Source organism: Microtus pennsylvanicus, chromosome 9 (genome assembly GCF_037038515.1).
Source record: "Microtus pennsylvanicus isolate mMicPen1 chromosome 9, mMicPen1.hap1, whole genome shotgun sequence".
NCBI classification, from domain to species: Eukaryota; Metazoa; Chordata; class Mammalia; order Rodentia; family Cricetidae; genus Microtus; species Microtus pennsylvanicus.
In genome coordinates this window covers 45,835,702-45,848,603 of record NC_134587.1, presented here as the reverse complement: position 1 = coordinate 45,848,603, position 12,902 = coordinate 45,835,702, and the positions used below count along the sequence as shown (strand labels likewise).

Sequence of the window (12,902 nt, the reverse complement as noted above, 5' to 3'; positions counted from 1 at the left end):
TTCAGGAGCTACAGGACCTGCTCCAGCCTGTCACCCCTGCAAGGACCTCTAGCTGACTTATAGCCCTCACTATAACCCTGCAAGGTGGCTGACCTCCTTCTGAGGCCTGGAGAACCAGGTCCAATGAATAATATAACTCCTCCAAAGTCCCAGAGGAATTTGTCCAGGGATAAAGTGGCGAAGGGTGCTAAGTGTTGCCCCCACCCTAGGAAGCAAACAAAACCTTAACCTGTGCCAAGACAGAAGATGGGACCAACTCTTTATTCAACAAAAGCCTTTTATTCATTCAAAAATTAACCATTGGGTTTATTCTGCAGATATTTTTTAAAAAATTAAAGTTGGGAGGGCAAAACTTCCCACTGTGCCCTTATGCCAACTACCTTGCCAGTCCCAGATGACCTAGCAGAGCAGAGGGGCAGGTGGGAGACATGCTGCCATATATGTGCGGCTGGGGGTCCAGGGCCTCTTGAACCACAGCCTCCTTGGCCTTCCCACCTCTAGCCTCCAACATCACCACTTGCTGGACCACTGCAGCCCCCAGGTGCCGCTCTAGCTCATCACCACCAGGGGGCGCCCGTGTAATCCTTGGATCATGTAAATTGGGAAATACACTGGGAGGAATCACAGCGGCTTTCTGCTTGGCCAAGCAGTGGGGGCTTTCTCAGGAGAGATGCCAGCAATCCCTAGGCACCCTACACCCCACCGTCCCCTAGAAGAGACAGTATCCCTGAAAGCCCAAATGCACCTTCATAGGAAATCAACTGTCAAACTGCAGTGTTTAAAGAAAGAGACGTCAATGCTGCATACGCTTGCCTTGTTATTTTAGACTTGGCTAGATATCACAAAGTCGTGATGCTCTCTGAAGTCACCATCAACACAAAGTGGGGAGCAAACGCTTGGAAGAAGAGGGGGGCACAGCATCCCTGGGTCTGCAGAGGGACCAGGAACCTGGCCTCACAGGCTGGACCACACCCCTAAAGAAAGCAGCATCAGATGGGGTGGGACTCAGCGGAAATGAATCAGGGAGAGGCCCTCAGGCTGCTCAGAAGAGGCCCAGCCTCAGATTCTGGGCGTGCTGTGTGCCACAGCTAACGGCTGGTGAAAAAGAAGGACGGAAGGCAGTCGGCACACATCCTCACGTGAAAATGGTGTCGGCATCCTGCCAGGAAGAAGGCAGCCCAGAGCTGTCTCAGCGTCCGAGGCTTGGGCTCAAGGACAGAAACTGTGGAGACGAAAAGCCACACTTGAGGCGGCAAACTAGAAAGCTAAGAGGCGGAGAGGAAACCTGGACCCAGACACTCGGTGAAAACCCACGCTTAGCCCTTGACAGTCCTCAGCTAGGAATCCATTGCGTCTCGATGGCATCAAACATGCTACTGACAGAGAGGGTGACTGAGGCTCCAGAGACCAGAGAGAAAGTCCACTCTCATCCTCTCAACCCACGCCACCCCACTTCCTCCCTGTCCTAGAGGCCCTGACACTGGCCAGGCAGGAAGTTGACCCAAAGAAGTCTCGAAGAAAATTGCCTGTGCAACTGAAGGCCCTGGGGTCCGGAGGGCTATCGGTGGGGGGCCCCTGGGGTCCGGAGCGCTGTCGGTGGGGGCTGCATGAGCGAAGGTTCTGCCCATGGAGAGGGTGCACTTGTGGGCTGGCTAAGCATTCCCACCCACAGGAATGCAGAGGCAGGACAAAGCCACCTCTTGGTGGAGGACATCCATCCTCCAGCTGACAGCTACTCACCACAGCAAGGAAGAGTGTGGTCTCCCAGAAGAACGGTGGAGATTACAGGAGGGTCGGAGCAGAACAAAATCAAGGGGCCTTTCCCCCCTCTCGATGGTGGCCAGAGAGGCCACACAAACTAGAAGCAAGAATTATGGGCCCGGTCCTGCCTCTTAGCAGTTGGGAGGCCATGTCTCACCTGAGAAAGTTGCCCAGGGTGAGGATGAGCCCCCACAGGAGCCCAAGAGCCCAGAGAAAGCTAAAGAGGGACTGAGGGAGGGGTGTCATCAGACACTCAGAGCCTGGCGAACACAACCACAGAACAGTGTCACGGAGGTAGGATCCCAAGCTCCAGGCTGAGAATCAGACAATGTCAGCAAGAGCAACCACCAGGACCCCAGCCCCGCTGACTGAGAAGGCAACATCAGACTCCTTGCTTCTGATCCACGGCTGCCCGGTGTTCCTGGGGACAGTAAGGAGCCACCTTTGGCTCTGGACTTGGTCGTGGAGAAGCAGAGCCTCCCTCAGCAGCGTGGCCTGGTCCTCTCCTCTCCCCCTTCTCAGACTCCGAGCAGGGAAGAAGCCATGTAGCCTGCTGCGAGAGGCAGACAGAGGCAGGAAAGACGGAATTCATGGGCCACGCACACCTCTAGCAACAAGGAGGCAGTGGCATCGTCCCCCCTGCCAGCGGTTGGCAGAGAAGCCCACTTCATACTCTCCACACCGTGTGCCCAAGGCCCTCTCCCAGTTCCCACTCCCGGGACAAGGCTCTCCATTTTCTCTCTCCTGGGAACATCAAAGCAAGAGTTGCAAAATTAAAAATAATAATAATAATAAAAGACCTGTTTGTCCTTGAAAAAAAGTGTTCGGACTCCAAGGAGAGCAGAGGAGAGGGGTGGGGAGTGCAGGGCAGAAGCTGGGAGAACAGTACATTAGCCGTTTAGGAATGCCCACCTTCCCCTCTCCAAACATGGAGCACAGTATCTGAAAACAAAAAAGGGGAAAAGATTTTTGGCTTCTTGGCCACTGCAGGCCACCATCCTCCCAAGGGAGGCGGGCAGGTGGGTGAGGGTGTGCACATGTAAACGGAAGCCCAGCATTCTGGGAGTTTCAGACACACAGGGTAGCAGCAATAGTTAACAACCAATAAATAAAAGGGATCGATTATATATGAGTATAAAAAAACCTCACTTTCCCCACAGAACATACAATACTGTTATCACATGAGCCACCATCACTAACCATCCTGGCCTGCCAGTGACCTCGCTGCTAAGGGCTGGGCTGAGAGCCCTCACCAGGCAGCGCTGGCCCCTGGCCACCACTACAGAGGGCCAGACAGAGACAGAGTTCTCTGAGACCCAGAGGGTCAGTATCTTCTAGAACAGAAGGAAGTTTGTTTGTTTTCTTTAACAATGTCCGTTTGAAATAAAAAAAAAGAAAGCACACACGCAGGAGAGCAGGAGGGACTGAACGGTTGCCTGAGGGAGGCAGCCGTGGCCTTAGTTTTGCAGAGGGCTCAAGCCTTTTCCGTTTCGGTTCATCGTCGCTGTTTTGGACAAGCGGAGGTTGTTGACAATTAGAACCAGTGGCTTCAGGCGGCAGGTGGATGCAGGGCAGGGGGGGAGAGAACCGAGCCTGGAGGCTCAAGGGCGCCAGCAGGCGTGTGTCGATGAGGAAGGCTGGGTGGGCACGGGGGCGGTGTCAGGCTGCGGTGGCCTCATGGCACAGGAGGAGGCAAGTGGTTCCCACACATCTGCAAGACACAGCAAGTCCCTTTGACTAACTAAATGTAGTGGTAACAAGAGACCCAGCCCCTCTGTGGTAACCCACTTTGTGGAAGACCTCTGAATGCGCCACAACCAAAATTAGTTCAGAATCAAGTGTCCCGAGTCTGGGGTGTTTCTGGTGACATCCACCCACGTGGTGTCAGAGCACCACATAGTTCACATGGTCATCACACCACACAATATCAACGCTGCCTGAAACAGTTTTGGTTTGAGACTCATGTATTATAAATTGTAGTGGTTTTTTGTTTTAGTTTACTGTATCTACGAATTTTTCTGTTCTTAAATTGTATCCTGTTAGAACATTTGATTTAATTTTTTAATGAATATGTATCTCCCCCCATCTCACTATGTGTGTGTGTGTAGTACCTTCAGAAGCCAGAAGAGGGCACTGGATCCCCAGGACTAGGAGTTGCAGGCCGACTGACTCGGATGCTAGGAACTAAATTAGAATCCTCAAGAAAGGCAGTAAATGCTATTAAGTGCTGTATCATCTCTCCTCTCCAGGCCCTGGGACATTGGATGTGAAAACTTGTTTGAATTTCAGCATGGAGAAGAGAGGAGCACATGGGCCCTGACCTGAGAAGCTGGGCTGCTGGGAGAGGGGGGATCTCCTCGGTCACTAGAGAGTCACCCATGCTCTAGTAAATAGCCCCACACCTGTGCTACCAGAGAAATCCTAACTAAACGCTGTGGGCCATTAAAAACAAACAAACAAAAACCGAGCACGAGCCAGAGATGCGGCTCAGCAGTTCAGGGTACTTGACCTGGGCTTGGTTCTCAGCGCTCACGGGGAAGTTCACTCCAGTCTCATGGGACCCAGTGTCATCTCTGGCCTCCACAGGCACCAGGCATGCACACGGTGCACATACATACATGCAGACAGAATACTCATATAAATAAATAAGAAGTGCCGTAACAAACATTAAAAGGCTCGTTGAGAAGAGGCTCCCAAGGGAGTGGGAAAGCCCAAGAGGGAGAGGAGTGTGGGGGGCACAATCAGAATACATCTTAAATACAGGCTTGAAACTGTCAAGGGATAACTTTTTACTATTTATTTAGTTATTATGTATACAGTGTCCTGCATGTATGCCTGCAGGCCAGCAGAGGGCACCAAATCTCATTATAGATGTTTGTGAGCTACCTTGTGGTTGCCTGGAATTGAGCTCAGGACCTCTGGAAGAGCAGTCAATGCTCTTAACCCCTGAACCATCTCTATAGACAGATAATTTTTTAAAATGTTAAGTTATTTTAGTTGCTGACTTGAAATTTTTTGTTTGTTTTTGTTTTTCAAGACAGGGTTTCTCTGTGTAGTTCTGGCTGTCCTGGAACTCACTCTGTAGACCAGATTTGCCTAGAACTCACACAGATCCACCTGCCTCTGCCTCCTGAAAGCTGGGATTAAAGGCATGTGCCACCACCACCCGGCCTCTGAATTTTATTAAGAAGAACAACTCTTAAATGAATTTTGGCCTAGGATTAGAACAAAATGCCCAACAATTTCTGGGTGGGCTCCACACCCATTCCTGCTGTTTTGTGCTAAGTGCTTATGTGAGGCTGTGTTCTCAGGACAGCCCTGAAGACGGACGAAGACCTTCCGTATCCTGTGCTATCAAATCTTTAGCCATAATTTAAATCTTTCTATAAAAATAAACAACATCTATTACATTCAAATGCAAATTACTTTCTCTTTAATGCTAAAAGTATATGCGTAATAAAAACTGCTTTTAAAATAAATTTCTTTTTTATATAATTTATTTAACTTTATTTTATCTGCATTGGTATGAAGGTGTCAGATGCCCTGGAACTGGAGTTACAGGGAGTTGTGAGCTGCCATGTCGGTGCTGGGAATTCTTCCCCTGGAAGAAGTAGTCAGTGTTCTTAACCGCTGAGCCATCTCTCTAGCCCCTAAAATAGATTTCTTTATAATTCATATACTTATATACCAAGAGCTGTGTCAAATTTTCTCATTCAAAAGAGGGGCCACGAGCAAAACAAACAAACAAAAAATAAAAAACAAAACCCAAAGAACGCGTGAGGGCTCTAGAGGGAAATTGGCGCTCTGGGCTGGAAGTCCTGAAAAGTGGCTCAGCCACACAAGTCTTCATAGTTATCCCTAAGAAATAAATAGGATGCTCACACAGTACTGTCCTTACAGTGAGGACCGACCTGAGAGTCCAACAACAGGGGACAGACTACAGCCATTAACGTCCACCATAGGATGAAGTCACTAAGGACCCACAGCTCAGAGCCACAGCCTCTTCAGCCTGTGAGAATGGCCAGTATATACTCAAAGGAAAATACAGTGTCATCCAGGGCATGGAGACGATGAAGCTCTTGTGTCCGGACAGTGGAGTCGGAAACGGTGGCAAACAGCGCCTGGCCTGTAGCCGATGTCAGTGATGCACTCGCCAGTGTATTTTAAAACGGCCTTGATTTATGGCTCCACCAGGCTACTGATAAAACTTGATGAGAACCTGGGGTAACCTAACTCCGTGTCCCTCACTCACATTTTTTGGTTCCAGAATAGAGAATAGGCTATTCCTTGTCCCCTTTGAGCTGAGAGCTGTTTTTTTTTATGTCAGCGTCACAAAGATACATACTCAGGGCTGAGGACGTGGCCCGGAGTGGGACGCCTGGGCTATACGGTAAGATCACGTCTCAACAAATGAACAAAGGTTTTGGAATAAGCTGTGACACACTATGACATGGCTAGATCTGGGGAGCACGCTAAAGGAGCAAAGCCAGACTCAAAAGGCCACCTCAGAGTAGGCAGAGCCAAAGAGCCAGAGAGCAGCCTGGATGACAGGGCTGGGGAGATGCCGGGTGTGGAGCCTGACTCCAGGGAACGCCAGTCTGTTAGAACCAGGAGGAGGTGGCAGTTGCATAACACTATGAATATACTAAATACCACCGAACTGTGTGTATAGGTATGTGCGTGCCTGTGTGTGTACATGCCTGTGTGCGAGTGTGTGTCTGTGCATGCCTGTGTGTGTGCGTGCACGCGTGTGTATGAATATACTAAACACCACCAAACTGTATGAATATAACTGTGTATGAATATACTAAACACCACCAAACTGTGTGCATGTGCGTGCGTGCCTGTGTGTGTGTGCGCGCGTGTATATGAATAATACCACCAAACTGTGTGCCTGTGTGTGTGTGTGCAGCACACATGTGTGCATGAATATACTAAACACCACCAAACTATGTGCTTGTGCATGTGTGTGTGCATGTCTGTGCGAGTATGTATGTGTGTCTTTATGCAACCATGTTAATGTGGCATATAGGGTCCCGGAGGTGTCCTGATCAGACAGCTGCGGAAACAGCTCTGCCCAGAGGGCTCCTGATCTATGAGGACCGAAGACTCTTTTCCAGGCCAATTCGTTTTTCTCTCTTAGCATAAAAACCAGCAGAAAGGAAGCATTCAGTGGTGTCCCTAGAAGGAAGTTCCCACAGGGAGTGTACTGGCTAGTTTGATGTCAACCCGACAGAAGCCAGCATCATCAGAGAAGAAAAGCGAGCCTCAGCTGAGAAAAAGTCTCCATGAGATCAGGCTGGAGGCAAGCCTGCAGGGCATTTTTGTAATCAGAGATCGGTTTTTGTGTTAGTGTTGATGGTGCCGTGGTGAGCGGTGCCACCCGTGGGCTGGTGGTCCTGGGTTCCATAGGAAAGCAGGCTGAGCAAGCCATGAGGAGCAAACCAGTAAGCAGCACCCTCGCGGCCTCTGCATCAGCTTCCGCCTCCAGGTTCCTGCAGTCCTTCAGTGATGAACAGCGATAGGGATTTGTAAGTCAATAAACCCTTTCCTCCCCAAGATGGTCGTGGTGTGTCAGTCACCCTGACTAAGACAGTGGGGGTGCATAGGACAGAGAGGACACAGTGGTCAGGAATAAAGGGAGGAGGCATGTGGGCAGGGTCATCGTGGGGTCTCGGCCATCCTTCCTCTGGCTCTGTGATCAGCAAACCTTTCTGACTTGTACCTGTTATTCCTGTCAAAGCTCAAGCCCTGCCCATCTTTTATTAACATGGTGTTTGTTGTTGCTTTGAAACATGATCTTATACTGTTGCCCAGGCTGGCCTGAAATTCTTTATGTAGCCTGGGCTGGCCCGAAACGAACTCACGGCTAATCCTTGTCCCTCAGCCTCCTGAATGCTGAGATTGCGTCTCACACCCACCAGGAAGTTCTGACTGAAACGGAGCTCCCGAGAAATGATGGAGACAGCATTGCACCTGCTGCTAAGCAGCCGTAAACCTAAACCTAATTTAGATTCAGAAGTTCATAATGATGGATATTTAAAAGTCACTGGTTACCTTTAAAAGGATGTCAGGAGAACAATGAACTCAGGGCTTGAGAGATGGCTCATTTGGTAAAGTCCCTGTCAAGCAAGACTGAGGATCTGGGTTTGGTCCCCAACACCCAGGTCAAAGAGCTGAGCTTGGCAGCAAATGCTTAAGCTTGGCACCGGGGAACTGGAGACAAACAGATGCCAGGGGCTTGGTGGCCAGTCCAGCCTAACGGACATGCTCCAGGACCTCAGTAGAGGGAGACACCCAATACACAGAAACTCGCAGGATGCACAATCCGACTCGTAAAGAAAAAGACGCAAGCACATGACTTTGCTTTGCTGTTAAAATCTGGCCACCAAGTCAGCAAATCATAGTCAGAGCCAACTTCGCAGAAGTGTGGGACTCATCCCAAATGGCTCAGAGCAGGGAAGGTGGCAGACATACATAGCAGGTTGTTCCCTAACTTCCACACACGTGCCATGGCACGAGCAACAAACAATAAACAAACAAGTGTAGCTTTAAAAAAATTAATGATTCTGGCCACTGTGACTATGTCTAGGTCGGATGGGATAGTTCTGGAAGTAAACTTAATTTATCACACTTATTTTTAATGACATTTTCTTTGTAAACATCTAATACATTGTCAATACAAAAGCATTTCTGTGCAAAGTAGTATTAATAGAAGGGCTAATAGATGTCTCCGTGGCTCAAAGCACTGGATGTTCTGCCAGGGACCCAAGTTCAGTTCCCAGCATCCACACCCAGTGGCTCACAGAGTCCTTGGCTCCAGCCTTCTTCTGGCCTCAGCTGGTACATGCACCCTGTGTGCGCATGCACACACACACACACACACACACACACAAATAAATCTTTTCTTTAAGTAATATTAATGGAACCTTTAAAATGGAGCTCAGACCTTTGAGCTAAAGAAGGAGCAAATCATTTCTGCCTTCCCACAGTCCCCTTCCCCTGACTGCCTACAGTGTCTTCAATCCAGGAAACTCTATTTTCAAACTAACCAGAGACTGGATTTGGGTTGATAAAAACAATAAACCACAGGGTCATGGCTGACGAAGACCCTGCCCCCTGGCTCCAAGCACCATGGAAACACAGAATTAGCTGGCTGTGCTGTGGGGTTCCACCCCACCCCTGCCGCAGGACCCATTCGGCTTACCCCAGCTCTGGGCCTGGACTATACCAGCCCATCGTAGAGGGACAGAGCCTGCACGATGGAGGGATCGGCCTTGGAGCCTTCCTGGAACTCCTGAAGCGTCAACTTCCCATCGGCGTTCTGCAAGAAGAGAGGTGGCTGAAGACGGCAGTCTGCCTTCCGGGACAGGAGTCTCAAGTCCACCCACGGCTGATCTCAATAGAATCCCTGAGTCCAGTGGCGTCCTCAGAGGTGAGAAGGCAGCACTAGACAGACGTGGCACTCTTGACACACCTCACTCAGCCTCTTGTCCCCCACAGTGACAGGTCTGGGGCGGACACCATAGGAGTCAACTTACAGACACCTGCAGCTCTGGGTTTTCATCAGCCAAAGCGACTACACTGGCTCAAATCCCACTCCATACTTTTATTACCATTAATTCTCCATAATAAACGGGGCTCAGTGCCGCAGCCTATAATCTCCGCTACTTGGGAGGCTGAGGCAGGAGGCTCAGGACTTCAAATCCTGGGTTATCCGGGGAGTTCGAGGCCAGGCTGGGGAATTTACAGACCCTGAAACAAGGGTAGCTCAGCGGCGGGGTGTTTGTGGAGATCCTATCTCAATGTTGTGCTGTGTTGTTTGTTTTACTAGCTTATCCAGAGTGACTTTTTTGTTTTGTTTTTGTTTTTTCGAGACAAGGTTTCTTCATGTAGCCCTGGCTGTCCTGGAACTCCCTCTGTTGACCAAGCTGGCCTCAAACTCACAGAGATCAGCCTGCCTCTGCCTCCCGAATGCTGGGGTTAAAGGTGTGTGCCACTACCGGCCAGTTCAATTTCCAGTTTAAAAAAAAAAAATCCAGGGGCTGGAGAGATGGCTCAGTGGTTAAGAGCATTGCCTGCTCTTCCAAAGGTCCTGAGTTCAATTCCCGGCAACCACATGGTGGCTCACAACCATCTGTAAAGAGGTCTGGTGCCTTCTTCTGGCCTGCAGACATGCACACAAACAGAATATTGTATACATAATAAATAAATAAATATTTTTTAAAAAATCCAGTACCGGGGTAGAGGTTTGCCATACAAGCATGAGGACCTGAGTTTGATCCCCGGGACCCACGTCAAAATGCCAGGCAGGCGTGGTGGCACAGAGTTGTAACCTTGGGGGAGTGGGAAATAGGACGAGCTCTGGGGCTCACTGGCCGGTCAGCCTCGCTGCATCTGTGAGTCCCAAGCCCAGTGAGACACCCTGATGGGCCAGCTTCTGGGAAGGGACCATACATGTGCACGAGTGTGCACGCATGCACAGATGCATACCATGTGCATGAAAGTGGTCAATCCTGAGGGCTGATGGTCCATGCTTTTCTGGGGTCTCTTTTGAAAGGACATTTAAGTCACCCTTGGAGCAGGCCACATCAAGTCCCAGGAGTCCCTAGAAGGAGTCTCACGAGAACTCAGGCCTCAGGTACCACTCGCTGCAATACCCGCAGCATGGAAGGCAACGCCAGGCGTTACCCATCCTGGCAAGGCCGATCTTGTGATGGCTGAGAGCCTCAACCTGTGATGGTTAGTACCCCCAAGCCCTCAAATCTTCAGGATCACCCTACAAAGGAGAAGTGCACCTGTGTCTGTGGTCTGGTAAGGGAAGTGGCCTAGGGTCACCATTACCAAGCCCGTGTAAATCCACGGTCTATGGTGTTTCCAAACCCAGAAGAAGCATGCCTCCAGCAGGGCAGCGGGTGCATGGTCTTAGCAAAAAGCAATGTGGGGACCCACTACAAGAGGGCTGCCGCTGCCTCTGCACTCCCTCTGAAAATTGTCTGGGGACAGCGGGAGCCCAGCTGCACCCCTCTCGTGTCCTAACTCCCTTCCTAATTAAGAGCTCAGACCTCTCAGGGCAAGCCTGGTACTATCAGCAGGCGGCAGGAAGCCTGGGGACTTATATTCTCGTGGAGGCTAGAGAGGCTGTTTCTTCACCCCACGGTGTCAAATTTCCATGTAAATCAAAGTTATTTTCGTTTGGGGAAAAATAAAACCTGCTTTTGGTTGGGTACAGCTCAAGCAGGGCACAGGCTCTGTACTTGCACAAGGCCCTGGGGCGACCCTCAGCATCACCAGGAAAATAGAGGAAGGGCATCATAGAGTCGGAGGAACCATAGAGTTCTGCAGAAAAGAGAAAGAGGGTCTGGGGAGATGGCCTGGTGAGTTAAGTGTTAACTGTGCAAGCGTGAGGACCACAGAACAGCCAGGCAAGGTGGTATGTGCCAGGAAGATCCCTGGGGCTCCCAGGACAGCTAGTCCAGCTGAATCACCAAACACGAGGTTCAGAGAAAGACGCTGTCTTCGAAAACGAGGAGGTGGAAAGCAAAGAAGACGCTTGCTATCATCCTCCAGCCTCCACACACACACACACGCCACACGCCTGGAGCACACACATGCATAGGACAGAGACATACACACAAGAGAAAGCGATTTCTCCCCCTAGGGTCTGTGGCTAAAACACAGCAGGTCTGTGAACACAGGAAAGGGGCGGGGGTGTCCTTCTCATTCCCCAGAACCTAAGCTGACCACCCACCCACAGCCTTGGCACATGGCTGCTGCCTGTATCCAAGCTCTGACTCAGGCGAGGGGCATGGTCACTGTGTGCAGGGCTAGGGATGGAACCCAGGGCCTTGTGCATGGTAAGCAAGCCCTCTGTCACTGAGCCACACCCCAGATTACATCACAGATTCCCTTTAAACCGTTCCTCAGAAGCCGCAACTTAAAATATCTGTTTCCTTTTTGCTGTAAGGGTCATAGTTTTATGATGGGGCCGCTATTGTGAGAAGTCTGGGTTCTGCAGAACATCAAAGGGTTCTAGGATAGAATAATGAAGGCTGAGGACACTGCTTAATTACAAGGAACCTTCCTGGGAAACTCACCGAAAAGACTGATTGGTGGCCAGCCATGAGCCAGGTTGACTGGCAGGAGCCAGTCTCCCAAGGATTGGTGGCAAAGCCCCGCCAGGCCCAAGGTCCCTATGCCCCACCTCACCTTGTCCATCATGGCGAAGATCCGGTCCACCCTCTTCTCTGGCGTGTTCTCCTCTTCTGGGAGCTCCACAGTGTTCCCCTGTCAAGGTTGGTGAACACAAGGCTGGGCCAGTGTGTGGCAACCTTGGGCTTGTGGCTAAGCTAAGCCTTGGCCAGGCCACCAGGGCACTAGGCCAGCACTTTTGCCTTTGAGCTCATAACTAAACCCTTGCCTTGATACCTGGGCTGGAGCTCTCTCTCCCATTCTCCAGCCCTGTCACCTTCCAAAGGAACATCTCAGTCACCTGGCTCGACTGTTGGACAATGCTCTCATACACTGTAAAGGTGTGTCACTTGTATTGATTTAATAAAACACTGATTGGCCAGTAGCCAGGCAGGAAGTATAGGTGGGGCGACCAGACTAGGAGAATTCTGGGAAGAGGAAAAGCAGAGATGTGGTCACCAGCCAGACAAATAGGAAGCAAGATGAGACTGCCTCAGTAAGAAAAGGTACCAAGCCACATGGCTAAACATAGGTAAGAATTATGGGTTAATTTAAGTTATAAGAGCTAGTTAGTAATAAGTCTGAGCAACAGGCCAACTGGTTTATAATTAATATAAGCTCTGTGTGTTTATTTGGGACTGAACGGCTGTGGGAGCAGGTGGGACAGAAACTTCGTCTACATGGCTCCACCACCCACCTAATCCCCTGCCTGACCCCCAGGTGGCTATTCAACCAGCAGTACTTGATTGGCCTGTACTGTCCAGAAACAGAAAGGTGACTCTGGATTTCCCCTGGGCCCTGTAGGTCACAAGTGACCTTCCTGCCACCCCCCCTCCTGAGATTCCTCACCCTCTGATGGCCCCCTACCCTCTGAGACTCCTCACCTGATGGCCCCCTACCCTCTGAAACTCCTCACCTGATGGCCCCCTACCCTCTGAGACTCCTCACCT

General features: G+C 50.4%; 1 protein-coding gene across 1 annotated transcript in view; it reads right to left on the bottom strand.

The window, feature by feature from the left end:
• Positions 1-259: 259 nt before the first annotated feature.
• Ncs1 (neuronal calcium sensor 1) overlaps positions 260-12,902 on the bottom strand; it is a 48,548-nt gene continuing 35,905 nt past the window's right edge. Inside the window, exons 6-8 of the mRNA XM_075985768.1 lie at positions 11,971-12,048; positions 8,969-9,085; positions 260-3,472 (exon numbers count right to left, since the gene is read on the bottom strand). Of these exons, the coding sequence (XP_075841883.1) occupies positions 8,987-9,085; positions 11,971-12,048 (177 nt within the window). The 3' untranslated portion in view covers positions 260-3,472; positions 8,969-8,986. The remainder of the gene's footprint in view (positions 3,473-8,968; positions 9,086-11,970; positions 12,049-12,902) is intronic.